The sequence below is a fragment of the Chiloscyllium punctatum genome, chromosome 32, assembly GCF_047496795.1.
Source record: "Chiloscyllium punctatum isolate Juve2018m chromosome 32, sChiPun1.3, whole genome shotgun sequence".
NCBI lineage: Eukaryota > Metazoa > Chordata > Chondrichthyes > Orectolobiformes > Hemiscylliidae > Chiloscyllium > Chiloscyllium punctatum.
In genome coordinates, this window is record NC_092770.1 from 33,786,296 (window position 1) to 33,800,829 (window position 14,534).

General features: G+C 51.7%; 1 protein-coding gene across 14 annotated transcripts in view; it reads right to left on the reverse strand.

The window, feature by feature from the left end:
- nav3 (neuron navigator 3) overlaps positions 1-14,534 on the reverse strand; it is a 927,909-nt gene that overhangs the window by 287,583 nt on the left and 625,792 nt on the right. For 11 of the 14 annotated variants that reach the window (XM_072552054.1, XM_072552051.1, XM_072552053.1 and 8 more), the window contains one exon: positions 12,230-12,369. In XM_072552054.1, coding sequence (XP_072408155.1) covers positions 12,230-12,369 — 140 coding nt within the window. Of the gene's footprint in view, positions 1-12,229; positions 12,370-12,444; positions 12,498-13,764; positions 13,828-14,128; positions 14,223-14,534 lie in introns of those variants that run through there. The other 3 variants (XM_072552059.1, XM_072552060.1, XM_072552057.1) reach the window with 3 other exon arrangements.

Sequence of the window (14,534 nt, forward strand, 5' to 3'; positions counted from 1 at the left end):
CCTTCAGGGAAGGAAACTAAATGACCATGTTGCCCTTTCAAGAGAAATTTATGATGAAACGGGAGTAGTACAGTCAACAACTCCAGTCAAACGCTGCTCCGCCACCATTTTGATGATGTTCATCAAAATGATGATGTGACCATTGCTGGAATGTATCGTCAATCCCTCATGGCCCAGAGGGTACCTGGAATATTGTTGCAGCTGTACAAGACACTGGTGCGGCCGCACCTGCAGTATTGTGTACAGTTCTGGTCATTACCTGTTCTGGCTGACGTGTGACTCCAGACCACAAGTTGACCTGGGCAATTAAGAATGGGCAATAAATGCTGGCCCAGCCAACGATGCCCTCATCCCATGAACAAATAACAAACTCATTAGATATCTGCTCACAATTCACTGATTACCCCTACCATCACTGAGGCATTACTCAAAGTCTCTCTGGAAAGGAAGGTACAATGTGGGTTGGGGAGTAACTGTAAAATTGATATTGATTCAGGTTATTTCAAATCACAAAATCCTCACTGGGTGTAAGCAGGGTATTCAGTCCACAATGACCCTCCAAAGAACATCACACCCAGCCCCAGCCCCCGACCCTATTCCTGCAGCCCTCCATTTCCCATGGCCAACCCACCCAACCTGTACATCACTGGACTGTAGGAGGAAACCGGAGCACCCGGAGGAAACCCACGCAGACACGGGGAGAATGGGCAAACTCCACGCAGACAGTTGCCTGAGGGTGGAATCGAACCCAGGTCCCTGGTGCTGTGAGGCAGCTGTGCCAACCACTGAGCCACCATGTTGCCCTTTCAAGAGAAATTTATGATGAAACGGGAGTAGTACAGTCAACAACTCCAGTCAAACGCTGCTCCGCCACCATTTTGATGATGTTCATCAAAATGATGATGTGACCATTGCTGGAATGTATCGTCAATCCCTCATGGCCCAGAGGGTACCTGGAATATTGTTGCAGCTGTACAAGACACTGGTGCGGCCGCACCTGCAGTATTGTGTACAGTTCTGGTCATCGCATTATAGGAAGGATGTGGAAGCTTTTGAAAGGAGATTTACTAGGATGTTGCCTGGTATGGAGGGAAGGTCTTATGAGGAAAAGCTGAGGGACGTGAGGCTGTTTTCGTTAGTGAGAAGGAGGTTGAGAGGTGACTTAATTGAGACATATAAGATAATCAGAGGGTTAGATAGGGTGGACAGGGAGAGTCTTTTTCCTCAGCTGGTGAAGGGTAACATGAGGGATATAGCTTTAAATTGAGGGGTGATAGATTTAAGACAGATATCAGGAGTAGTTTCTTCACTCAGCAAGTAGTAGGGGCATGGAATGGCCTGCCTCCAACAGTAGCAGACTCGTTGACAAATAGGGCATTTAAATGGGCATTGGACATACGTATGGATAATAATGGGACAGTGTAGGTTAGATGGGCATCAGATTAATTTCACAGGTCGGTGCAATATCGAGGGCTGAAGGGTCTGTACTGCCCTGTTCGATGGTAATTAAGAGTCAACCATATTGCTCTGGGTCTGGAGTCACATGTAGGCCTGAGTGGGCTGTCTGTTTCCTTCCCGAAGGTGGTGTGAGCTGCCTTCCTTTCTGTGTTGTTGGCCGGGTTAGACACTATTACATTACCTTCCACCTTCCATCCCAGATCCTTTCAAAACCCTACTGTTGGTATTGATTTGCACTCTGGTCCAGTACACACTGAAAAAAGACTCGATAATTATGTCTTGTTGCATTTCCATTTCTGGAACACTGCAAATAAATCTATTGAGCACAAAAACCGTTAACTGGAGTGTTAGCCTTCCCACAGAATGCCGATCTTTTCAAACTCCACATCCCTTCCCTTTTCCTTCGTGTTTTGAGTGAATTTGTCTTCCTCCACCTCCCCTATTCATAAAACATTTGACGCTGAAGAAACATTATTTTTTTCTCTCACCTCATCCACACATCGTGAGGTTGGAGATTTCTGACCAAGTGGCTGAAGCATGGATTCTGAGCTTGGGCTTAATTCAGACAGTGCCCTCCCAGCACTAAACATTGAATCGTTCAAACCTTAATGCTCTGAGGCCAACCTGTCACAATTTAGCTCATAATTTGTCGCCTTTAACCTCCCATTCCCCAAACTAGCTGCATTAAACACTTTGAAAGTCCCGTCCACACCCGCTAACTCCTTTCTCACAATCCCGTAAATACGTATAACATTCAAACAGGGCCTGACGGAGTCAATGCAGCAGGGATGTTTCTAATGGGTGGGAGTCAAAAACCAGGGGACATGGTCTCTGGTCATTTAAGACTGAGATGGGGAAAGATTTCTGCACCCTGAGAGTGGTGAACCTGTGGAACCCTCTGTCACAGAAAATGGTGGAGGCTGAGTCACTGGAAATATTCAGGAAAGAGCTAATTACATGTTTAGAGTTTAATTGCATCGAGGGCTATGGAAAGAAACAGGAAGGTGGCATTGAGATCGAGGATCAGCCAGGATTGTACTGAATGGTGGCCCAGGGCTGAAGGGCCAAATGGCCTGGCCTGCTCCTATTTTCTGTGTTCCTGACCGTGTATGGGAGCTGATTACACCAGGCGTACAGGTCGTGTATTGTGAAGGTTAATAAGCTTCAGTTTCTCATCGGCCCCTGTCAGTTTTCTCCTGAAAGGAGCTGACTGAGTCTCACTGCACCTGACATTACCAAATAAAAGCAGCAGGACCTCCTTCAAAAGTGAGCGTCAATTAAAGACAGCAGCAAACACAAGGAGCAAGTGCCCAAGCAGCGGCTCGCCCTTAACCCAGTCTCCAATTCCAGGAAAAAGGATCACTTGACCTGAAACGTTAATTCTGATTTCTCTCCACTGATGCTGCCCGACTTACTGAGCTTTTCCAGAAACTTTTGTTTTTGCTCCTGTGGATCCTGTCTTATTGCCCACAGTTTTCGGGCACAGATTGGGCCTCGCTCAGTCACTTCTATACCCAGACGGTGAATTCCGCCATCTCCTCCTCAAAGGATCAACAAGCTGAACCCTTTTGACAATTCCCTTAAACCTTTGACCTTTGTTAGCTCAGGTATATTTGAAAATTTTGAACACATCTGATTAGATTAGATTCCCTACAGTGTGGAACCAGGCCCTTCGGCCCAACAAGTCCATACCGACCCTCCGAAGAGTAATCCACTCAGTCCCATTTCCCTCTGACTAATGCACCTAATACTACGGGCAATTTAGCATGGCCAGTTCACCTGACCTGCACATCTTTGGACTGTGGGAGGAAACTGGAGCACCTGGAGGAAACCCACGCAGACACGGGGAGAATGTGCAAACTCCACACAGACAGTCACCCGAGGCCCTGGTGCGGTGAGGCAGCAGCGCTAACCACTGAGCCACCGTGCCGCCCAATTAAATTAAATCTCCCGTTATAAGCTGACCCTTTCAAAGGTGAGCAATCTCTGCATAGTTCGGAATCACAGGATTGTTACTGAATAACCATCTGATACCTTCCTGAACACCTCAATCAAACCTGCCCCCATCCTATTTCCAGGCAGCACATTCCAGACCCTAACTACCCACTGGGTGGAAAACATTTTGCTCACGTTGCCCTTCCTTCTTTTGAACATCACTTTTGATTGAAGCTGTCTGGGGCTTGTTTCCTCTGTGAGTGGGAACAACTCCTCCCAACCTACTCTCTCCAGCTCACTCATGAGTTTGGAAACCTCGACCGAATCTCCTCTTCAATTTGTCCACATCACTGAAGGTTTCTCATTCCTGAAATCATCTCTGTAAATCATTGCTGAACTCTCCATCCTATGTTCACATCAACTGAACTCCCCTGTCCCCACAAATAACCTGATGGACCAGTTCCAACTAATTATTTGCCTTCCTTCATATCCTGGTTCTCGAACATTCCCATGGGGTTCAGAACTGACCTTGACAAACAATCCTTGTAGGTTTTGCAGCTTCTTCTTTCTCCCCAGACAGTGTTCACCATTCCCTCGTCCGTTAGGATTGCTCAGTCTGCCTCAGAGACACCTCCTTGCATTTCTCCCTGACACAGCTTTATTGGTGGGTGCAGATTACGGCGAGTATATCAGACCACCTCTGTCCCTCACAAATATCATCGCAAAGTCTGCACATTACGTAGTTTCATTTATACAACGTTAACCATCGATAAGATGACACTATTGCCTGCTGTTTGTACCCCTCTTCCTTTAAGCTCTCACTCTGAAGAGAAATGTGAACTCCTCCCTTTATTTCTCCAAAATAGCAGATGAAGTCAGCTGCAGTCAGATTGCCAATGTGAAGGAGAAAATGTGTGTGGGCCCAATAGAAGGGCCATTGTGCCTTCTTTCAGACATGGCTGTCAGCCCAACTTGTATCATCAATGTACACATCACACAGACCCACAACAGCACCAGCTCCGAAACACCTTCACTCCACATCACACAGACCCACAACAGCACCAGCTCCGAAACACCTTCACTCCACATCACACAGACCCACAGTCACGCAGCAGTAGAACATAGAACAATACAGCACAGAACAGGCCCTTCGGCCCACGATGTTGTGCCGAACATTTGTCCTAGCTTAAGCACCTATCCAAGTACATATCCAATTGCCGCTTAAAGGTCACCAATGATTCTGCCTCTGCCACTCCCACAGGCAGCGCATTCCATGCCCCCACCACTCTCTGGGTAAAGAACCTACCCCTGATATCCCCCCTATACCTTCCACCCTTCACCTTAAATTTATGTCCCCTTGTAACACTCTGTTGTAGCCGGGGAAAAAGTCTCTGACTGTCTACTCTATCTATTCCCCTGATCATCTTATAAACCTCTATCAAGTCAACCCTCACCCTTCGCCGCTCCAATGAGAAAAGGCCTAGCACTCTCAACCTATCCTCGTACGACCTATTCTCCATTCCAGGCAACATCCTGGTAAATCTTCTCTGCACCCTCTCCAAAGTTTCTACATCTTTCCTAAAGTGAGGCAACCAGAACTGCACACAGTACTCCAAATGTGGCCTAACCAAGGTCCTGTACAGCTGCAACATCACCTCACGACTCTTGAATTCAATCCCTCTGCTAATGAACGCTAATGCACCATAGGCCTTCTTACAAGCTCTATCCACCTGAGTGGCAACTTTCAAAGATCTATGAATATAGACCCCAAGATCCCTCTGCTCCTCCACCTTACTAAGAACCCTACCATTAACCTGTATTCCGCATTTGTATTTGTCCTTCCAAAATGGACAACCTCACACTTGACAGGGTTGAACTCCATCTGCCACTCCTCAGCCCAGCTCTGCATCATATCTAAGTCTCTTTGCAGCCGACAACAGCCCTCCTCACTATCCACAACTCCACCAATCTTCATATCGTCTGCAAATTTACTGACCCACCCTTCGACTCCCTCTTCCAAGTCATTAATAAAAATTACAAACAGCAGAGGGCCCAGAACTGATCCCTGCAGAACTCCACTTGTAACTGGGCTCCAGGCTGAATATTTACCAACAAACCACCCTTCTCTGACTTCGACCGGTTAGCCAGTTCTCTATCCAACTGGCCAAACTTCCCACTATCCCATGCCTCCTGACTTTCCACGTAAGCCTACCATGGGGAACCTTATCAAATGCCTTACTAAAATCCATGTACACTACATCCACTGCTCTACCCTCATCCACATGCTTGGTCACCTCCTCAAAGAATTCAATAAGACTTGTAAGGCAAGACCTACCCTTCACAAATCCGTGCTGGCTGTCCCTAATCAAGCAGTGTCTTTCCAGATACTCATAAATCCTATCCCTCAGTACCCTTTCCATTACTTTGCCTACCACCGAAGTAAGACTAACTGGCCTGTAATTCCCGGGGTTATCCCTATTTCCCTTTTTGAACAGGGGCACAACATTCACCACTCTCCAGTCCCCTGGTACCACCCCCGTTGACAGTGAAGACGAAAAGATCATTGCCAATGGTCCTGCAATTTCCTCTCTTGCTTCCCACATAATCCTAGGATATATCCCGTCAGGCCCGGGGGACTTGTCTATCCTCAAGTTGTTCAAAATGCCCAACACATCTTCCTTCCTAACAAGTATCTCTTCTAGCTTACCAGTCCATTTCACACTCTCCTCTTCAACAATACGGTCCCTCTCATTTGTAAATACTGAACAAAAGTACTCATTCAAGACCTCTCCTATCTCTTCCGACTCAATACACAGTCTCCCACTACTGTCCTTGATAGGACCTACCCTCGTTCTTGTCAGTCTCATGTTTCTCACATATGCATAAAAGGCTTTGGGGTTATCCTTGATCCTACCCGCCAAAGATTTTTCATGCCCTCTCTTAGCTCTCCTAATCCCTTTCTTCAGCTCCCTCCTGGCTCTCCTGTATCCCTCCAATGCTCTGTCTGAACCTTGTTTCCTCAACCTTATGTAAGCCTCCTTCTTCCTCCTTATATTCAACCTCCCTCATCAACCAAGGTTCCCTCACACGACCATCTCTTTCCTGCCTGACAGGTACATACATATCAAGGACACGTCGTATCTGTTCCTTGAAAAAGTTCCACATTTCAACGACATCCTTCCCTGACAGCCTATGCTCCCAACTTATGCTCCTCAGATCCTGTCTTGCAGCATCGTATTTACCCTTCCCCCAATTATAAAACCTACCCTGTGGCACGCACCTATCTCTCTCCATAACCAAGGTGAAAGTCACAGAATTGTTGCCATCTTCCTCTGCTGACAAGGCATCCAGTCAGATTTCCTCAGTCAGTGTAGGAATGAAAATCCTGTTGGAACATCTCTTCTTTGTCCTCAGGTCGGTACAACACACAGACATCAGCAACTCACTCATGGTCAGTTTTGGCAGCCTGCTCATACAACATACACTGCACCATCACAACCAGGCTGGGACCACAATGCCAGTACTGAGGGAGGGCCGCACTGTCAGAGGGTCAGTGCTGAGGGAGTGCTGCACTGTCAGAGGGTCAGTACTGAGGGAGTGCCGCACTGTCAGAGGGTCAGTGCTGAGGGAGTGCTGCACTGTCAGAGGGTCAGTGCTGAGGGAGTGCCGCACTGTCAGAGGGTCAGTGCTGAGGGAGTGCCGCACTGTCAGAGGGTCAGTACTGAGGGAGTGCTGCACTGTCAGAGGGTCAGTGCTGAGGGAGTGCCGCACTGTCAGAGGGTCAGTGCTGAGGGAGTGCCTCACTGTCAGAGGGTCAGTGCTGAGAGATTGCTGCACTGTCAGAGGGTCAGTGCTGAGGGAGTGCCGCACTGTCAGAGGGTCAGTGCTGAGGGACTGCCGCACTGTCAGAGGGTCAGTACTGAGGGAGTGCTGCACTGTCAGAGGGTCAGTGCTGAGGGAGTGCCGCACTGTCAGAGGGTCAGTGCTGAGGGAGTGCCGCACTGTCAGAGGGTCAGTGCTGAGGGAGTGCTGCACTGTCAGAGGGTCAGTGCTGAGGGAGTGCTGCACTGTCAGAGGGTCAGTGCTGAGGGAGTGCTGCACTGTCGGAGGGTCAGTGCTGAGAGATTGCTGCACTGTCAGAGGGTCAGTACTGAGGGAGTGCTGCACTGTCAGAGGGTCAGTACTGAGGGAGTGCCGCACTGTCAGAGGGTCAGTACTGAGGGAGTGCTGCACTGTCAGAGGGTCAGTGCTGAGGGAGTGCTGCACTGTCGGAGGGTCAGTGCTGAGGGAGTGCTGCACTGTCAGAGGGTCAGTGCTGAGGGAGTGCTGCACTGTCGGAGGGTCAGTGCTGAGGGAGTGCTGCACTGTCAGAGGGTCAGTGCTGAGGGAGTGCTGCACTGTCAGAGGGTCAGTGCTGAGGGAGTGCTGCACTGTCAGAGGGTCAGTGCTGAGGGAGTGCCGCACTGTCAGAGGGTCAGTGCTGAGGGAGGGCCGCACTGTCGGAGGGTCAGTACTGAGGGAGTGCCGCACTGTCAGAGGGTCAGTGCTGAGGGAGTGCTGCACTGTCAGAGGGTCAGTGCTGAGGGAGTGCTGCACTGTCAGAGGGTCAGTGCTGAGGGAGTGCTGCACTGTCAGAGGGCCAGTACTGAGGGAGTGCCACACTGTCGGAGGGCCAGTACTGAGGGAGTGCCGCACTGTCAGAGGATGAGAGCTGAGGGAGTGCCGCACTGTCAGAGGATGAGAGCTGAGGGAGTGCCGCACTGTCAGAGGGTCAGTGCTGAGGGAGTGCCGCACTGTCAGAGGATGAGAGCTGAGGGAGTGCCGCACTGTCAGAGGGTCAGTGCTGAGGGAGTGCTGCACTGTCGGAGGGTCAGTGCTGAGGGAGTGCTGCACTGTCAGAGGGTCAGTGCTGAGGGAGTGCTGCACTGTCGGAGGGTCAGTGCTGAGGGAGTGCTGCACTGTCAGAGGGTCAGTGCTGAGGGAGTGCTGCACTGTCAGAGGGTCAGTGCTGAGGGAGTGCTGCACTGTCAGAGGGTCAGTGCTGAGGGAGTGCCGCACTGTCAGAGGGTCAGTGCTGAGGGAGGGCCGCACTGTCAGAGGGTCAGTACTGAGGGAGTGCCGCACTGTCGGAGGGTCAGTACTGAGGGAGTGCCGCACTGTCAGAGGGTCAGTGCTGAGGGAGTGCTGCACTGTCAGAGGGTCAGTGCTGAGGGAGTGCTGCACTGTCAGAGGGTCAGTGCTGAGGGAGTGCTGCACTGTCAGAGGGCCAGTACTGAGGGAGTGCCACACTGTCGGAGGGCCAGTACTGAGGGAGTGCCGCACTGTCAGAGGATGAGAGCTGAGGGAGTGCCGCACTGTCAGAGGATGAGAGCTGAGGGAGTGCCGCACTGTCAGAGGGTCAGTGCTGAGGGAGTGCCGCACTGTCAGAGGATGAGAGCTGAGGGAGTGCCGCACTGTCAGAGGGTCAGTGCTGAGGGAGTGCCGCACTGTCAGAGGGTCAGTGCTGAGGGAGTGCCGCACTGTCAGAGGATGAGAGCTGAGGGAGTGCCGCACTGTCAGAGGGTCAGTGCTGAGGGAGTGCCGCACTGTCAGAGGGTCAGTGCTGAGGGAGTGCCACACTGTCGGAGGGCCAGTACTGAGGGAGTGCCGCACTGTCAGAGGGTCAGTGCTGAGGGAGTGCCGCACTGTCAGAGGGTCAGTGCTGAGGGAGTGCCGCACTGTCAGAGGGACAGTGCTGAGGGAGTGCCACACTGTCAGAGGGTCAGTACTGAGGGAGTGCCGCACTGTCAGAGGGTCAGTGCTGAGGGAGTGCCACACTGTCGGAGGGCCAGTACTGAGGGAGTGCCGCACTGTCAGAGGGTCAGTGCTGAGGGAGTGCCGCACTGTCAGAGGGTCAGTGCTGAGGGAGTGCCGCACTGTCAGAGGGTCAGTGCTGAGGGAGTGCTGCACTGTCAGAGGGTCAGTACTGACAGAGTGCCGCACTGTCGGAGGGTCAGTACTGAGGGAGTGCCACACTGTCGGAGGGTCAGTGCTGAGGGAGTGCCGCACTGTCGGAGGGTCAGTACTGAGGGAGTGCCACACTGTCGGAGGGTCAGTGCTGAGGGAGTGCCGCACTGTCAGAGGGTCAGTACTGACAGAGTGCCGCACTGTCGGAGGGTCAGTACTGAGGGAGTGCCAGACTGTCGGAGGGTCAGTGCTGAGGGAGTGCCGCACTGTCAGAGGGTCAGTACTGAGGGAGTGCCGCACTGTCAGAGGATCAGTGCTGAGGGAGTGCTGCACTGTCAGAGGGTCAGTACTGACAGAGTGCCGCACTGTCGGAGGGTCAGTACTGAGGGAGTGCCACACTGTCGGAGGGTCAGTGCTGAGGGAGTGCCGCACTGTCGGAGGGTCAGTACTGAGGGAGTGCCACACTGTCGGAGGGTCAGTGCTGAGGGAGTGCCGCACTGTCAGAGGGTCAGTACTGACAGAGTGCCGCACTGTCGGAGGGTCAGTACTGAGGGAGTGCCACACTGTCGGAGGGTCAGTGCTGAGGGAGTGCCGCACTGTCAGAGGGTCAGTGCTGAGGGAGTGCTGCACTGTCAGAGGGTCAGTGCTGAGGGAGTGCTGCACTGTCAGAGGGTCAATACTGAGGGAGTGCCGCACTGTCAGAGGGTCAGTACTGAGGGAGTGCCGCACTGTCAGAGGGTCAGTGCTGAGGGAGTGCCGCACTGTCAGAGGGTCAGTACTGAGGGAGTGCCGCACTGTCAGAGGGTCAGTGCTGAGGGACTGCCGCACTATCGGAGGGTCAGTGCTGAGGGAGTGCTGCACTGTCAGAGGGTCAGTGCTGAGGGAGTGCCGCACTGTCGGAGGGTCAGTGCTGAGGGAGTGCCGCACTATCGGAGGGTCAGTGCTGAGGGAGTGCTGCACTGTCAGAGGGTCAGTGCTGAGGGACTGCCGCACTGTCAGAGGGTCAGTGCTGAGGGAGTGCCGCACTGTCGGAGGGTCAGTGCTGAGGGAGTGCCGCACTGTCAGAGGGTCAGTACTGAGGGAGTGCCGCACTGTCAGAGGGTCAGTACTGAGGGAGTGCCGCACTGTCAGAGGGTCAGTGCTGAGGGAGTGCCACACTGTCAGAGGGTCAGTACTGAGGGAGTGCTGCACTGTCAGAGGGTCAGTACTGACAGAGTGCCGCACTGTCAGAGGGTCAGTACTGAGGGAGTGCCGCACTGTCAGAGGGTCAGTACTGAGGGAGTGCTGCACTGTCAGAGGGTCAGTACTGAGGGAGTGCTGCACTGTCAGAGGGTCAGTACTGAGGGAGTGCTGCACTGTCAGAGGGTCAGTACTGAGGGAGTGCCGCACTGTCAGAGGGTCAGTACTGAGGGAGTGCTCCACTGTCAGAGGGTCAGTACTGAGGGAGTGCCGCACTGTCACAGGGTCAGTACTGAAGGAGTGCCGCACTGTCAGAGGGTCAGTGCTGAGGTAGTGCCGCACTGTCAGAGGGTCAGTACTGAGGGAGTACCACACTGTCAGAGGGTCAGTACTGAGGGAGTGCTGCACTGTCAGAGGGTCAGTGCTGAGGGAGTGCTGCACTGTCAGAGGGTCAGTACTGACAGAGTGCCACACTGTCAGAGGGTCAGTGCTGAGGGAGTGCCGCACTGTCAGAGGGTCAGTGCTGAGGGAGTGCCGCACTGTCAGAGGGTCAGTACTGAGGGAGTTCCACACTGTCAGAGGGTCAGTGCTGATGGAGTGCCACACTGTCAGAGGATCAGTACTGAGGGAGTGCTGCACTGTCAGAGGGTCAGTGCTGAGGGACTGCCGCACTGTCAGAGGGTCAGTGCTGAGGGAGTGCTGCACTGTCAGAGGGTCAGTACTGAGGGAGTGCTGCACTGTCAGAGGGTCAGTGCTGAGGGACTGCTGCACTGTCGGAGGGTCAGTGCTGAGGGAGTGCTGCACTGTCAGAGGGTCAGTACTGAGGGAGTGCTGCACTGTCAGAGGGTCAGTGCTGAGGGACTGCCGCACTGTCGGAGGGTCAGTGCTGAGGGAGTGCTGCACTGTCAGAGGGTCAGTACTGAGGGAGTGCTGCACTGTCGGAGGGTCAGTGCTGAGGGAGTGCTGCACTGTCAGAGGGTCAGTACTGAGGGAGTGCTGCACTGTCAGAGGGTCAGTGCTGACAGAGTGCCGCACTGTCAGAGGGTCAGTACTGAGGGAGTGCCGCACTGTCAGAGGGTCAGTACTGACAGAGTGCCGCACTGTCAGAGGGTCAGTGCTGAGGGAGTGCCGCACTGTAAGAGGGTCAGTGCTGAGGGAGTGCCGCACTGTCAGAGGGTCAGTGCTGAGGGAGTGCCGCGCTGTCAGAGGGTCAGTGCTGAGGGAGTGCCACACTGTTGGAGGGTCAGTACTGAGGGAGTGGCACACTGTTGGAGGGTCAGTACTGAGGTAGTGCCGCACTGTTGGAGGGTCAGTACTGAGGGAGTGCCGCACTGTTGGAATTGGTGTGTTTCACATGAAATTAAACTGTCTGTTTTTCCAAGTGGATAACAAAGATCTGTGGGCCAGCAGCCGGACAGTCACAGACGATTGCTGGTCAATAATTATTCACCAAGTGACCACACACACACACACACACACACACACACACACACACACACACACACACACAGCAGATTCTCTGATCTGGATGACTTTGTTGTCTGTGTGGAATATCACAGTCATGTCTACCTACATTATAACTGCAATTCTTCAAAAGCCGAGCTTTGGTTGTGAACCACAATGGAATGTGCTGACCCTGCAGAAGCCAGTGCAGAAATGGAAGGAAATCTGGGAAAGAGAGAGGGAACGGAGGGATAGCGCAGGGGGTTACCTTTCTCACTGCCACCTGCATTCTGCAGGGGTTTGTTCTTATCGATGCTGTTGAAACTCTGGCTCCGTCTGTTCAAGCTGTTGGCTCCCTGGACCTTGGTCGTGCTCCCTGCCGCTGAGCCCCTGGAGGGTCCTGGGAGTCTGCAAGGCAATAGAAGGATTACAGAAGTGGGCATGCTGTAGGTGGAAAGGTAATACCTGTGTCAATGTACCCACCTGCCAGCTTTAATCATTCATGGCACAGCCTCACACGCTTCCCTATTCCACACCAGCCTCTGCCTGCCGTGGGACGGAGCCAGGTTTTTATTCAACAGAAAGCTGCCCAGACCAGCTCAGTTCCAACATCAACAGGTTCTGGGGCCTTTCCAGCCATTAATGTTTACCTCCTGATCTCTCCCTCCTTCCCCACACCCCACTACAACAAGTTTCAATCAGGACTCTGCAAACGCTGAGGTAACCTGTGACCCACACAAACCCTCTTGGAAAAAGCAGAAAATTCATGTTCAATGTTGATCCTTGCTGTGAAAATATTTGCACTCAGATTAAAAAAAGACAGAAAAATCAATGTTAACAGCAGGTTGGAGATAGGGAGGAACATCAATTCTTTTAAAATTCCTCATTGTCAAGTTACTAATTGCGCTAAACGTCAATGTGGATGTAGTTAGAGGGAGGGGGCTGACAAAAGGTGATGTTTCATCTTGTTCAGAGCAGTTTTGTTTCAGACACACTCAGGTCTAACGTGCAAATGCAGTCAGGATGAAACTCTCTGGGACAGGGAGTTATGTTTGACTTTGCATCTAAACTGGTCAAGTGCTCAGTAACTGATAAACATTTCACAAAGCGAGTGTATGCCACAAATAGACACGGTAAATGGAGTTCAATTAGTCCATGTCAGTGCCTCTTGCTCCAACCTCTTGTTAACTTTCCACACATAAAGAACTGTAGATGTTTAATGGTGTTACTATCACTGAATCCCCCAGTACCACTGACCAGAAACTGGACTTGCCACGTAATCACTGTGGCTACAGGAGCAGGTCAGAGCTAGGAATCCCGTCGGGAGTAACTCACCTCCTGACTCCCCAAAGCCTGTCCACCATCTACAAGGCACAAGTCAGGAGTGTGAGGGAATACGTCCCACTTTCCTGGATGTGTACAGCCCCAACAACACTCAAGAAGCTCAACACCATCCAGCTCAAAGCAGCCGCTTGATTGTCACCACATCCACAAGCATCCCCTCCCTCCACCACCGACACTCAGTAGCAGCAGTGTGTACTATCTACAAGGTGTACCACAGAAATTCACCAAGTCTCCTCAGACAGCACCTTCCAAACCCATGACCACTTCCATCTAGAAGGACAAGGGCAGCCGATACATGGGAACACCGCGCCCTGCAAGTTCCCCTCCAAGTAATTTACCACCCTGACTTGGAAATATATCGCCGTTCGTTCACTGTCGCTACAACGCCCACATACACTGAATGAATTTTAAAAATTGCTGGGAATGTGAAAAAGAAACAGAAAATGCTGGCATACTCACAAGTTCAGGCCCCTGTCTGGGGGCTAGGGGAACAGGAGGGCGACGTTGGAGAGAGAGTGAGCTCATGTTTCAGGTCAATGGTCTATCGTCAAACACACTGACTTCTGATGGGTCATCGAGCTGAAACATTAGCTTTGTTTCTGCATCGATGCTGGAAACCCAGCTAGCGATCCCCAGTGTTTCCTGTTAAAATCGCCTTCCTTCAGTCTTTCTTATCTTTCTGTCCCCTCGGGTTCTCTCTCCCTCAGCATTTATCCAAGTGCCCCCTTCAATGTAACCCCTTTCCCCTCAATCACTCCCTGTGGGAGCTCAAACTCTGTTCTCCCCACTTTCTCCTGAATTTCATTTTGGATTTATTACTCACCATCTTACTTTCACGGTTTATTTTCTATTCATTTAAAATGAATGTCCATTTTGCCCTTGTAACTCTTGGCTGTGTCAAAGGTAAGTTTCTCACTAACTCATCATTCAGCGATTATTTGCAGTTCGTGTACAAATAAACTAAAGTCCGCAGAGAATCAGCCTCATAGTCTTTTCATCTCAACAAACCAAGCATCACCTCCCCTCTGGTGAATGGTCATGAGTGCAAGACCTTGGCCCGAACCCTTCCTGAAAAATGCCAGAAAATAACAAGCCATGGCCCACTCAGTGACAATTCAATGCTGTCTTGAGAGACCACGAGTTGAGTAATTTGTTCAGGTCTGGCCCCATGCCTCAGAAAGGAAATATTGATTTTGGAGGGATATCCCACAGATTCACCAGAATGATAC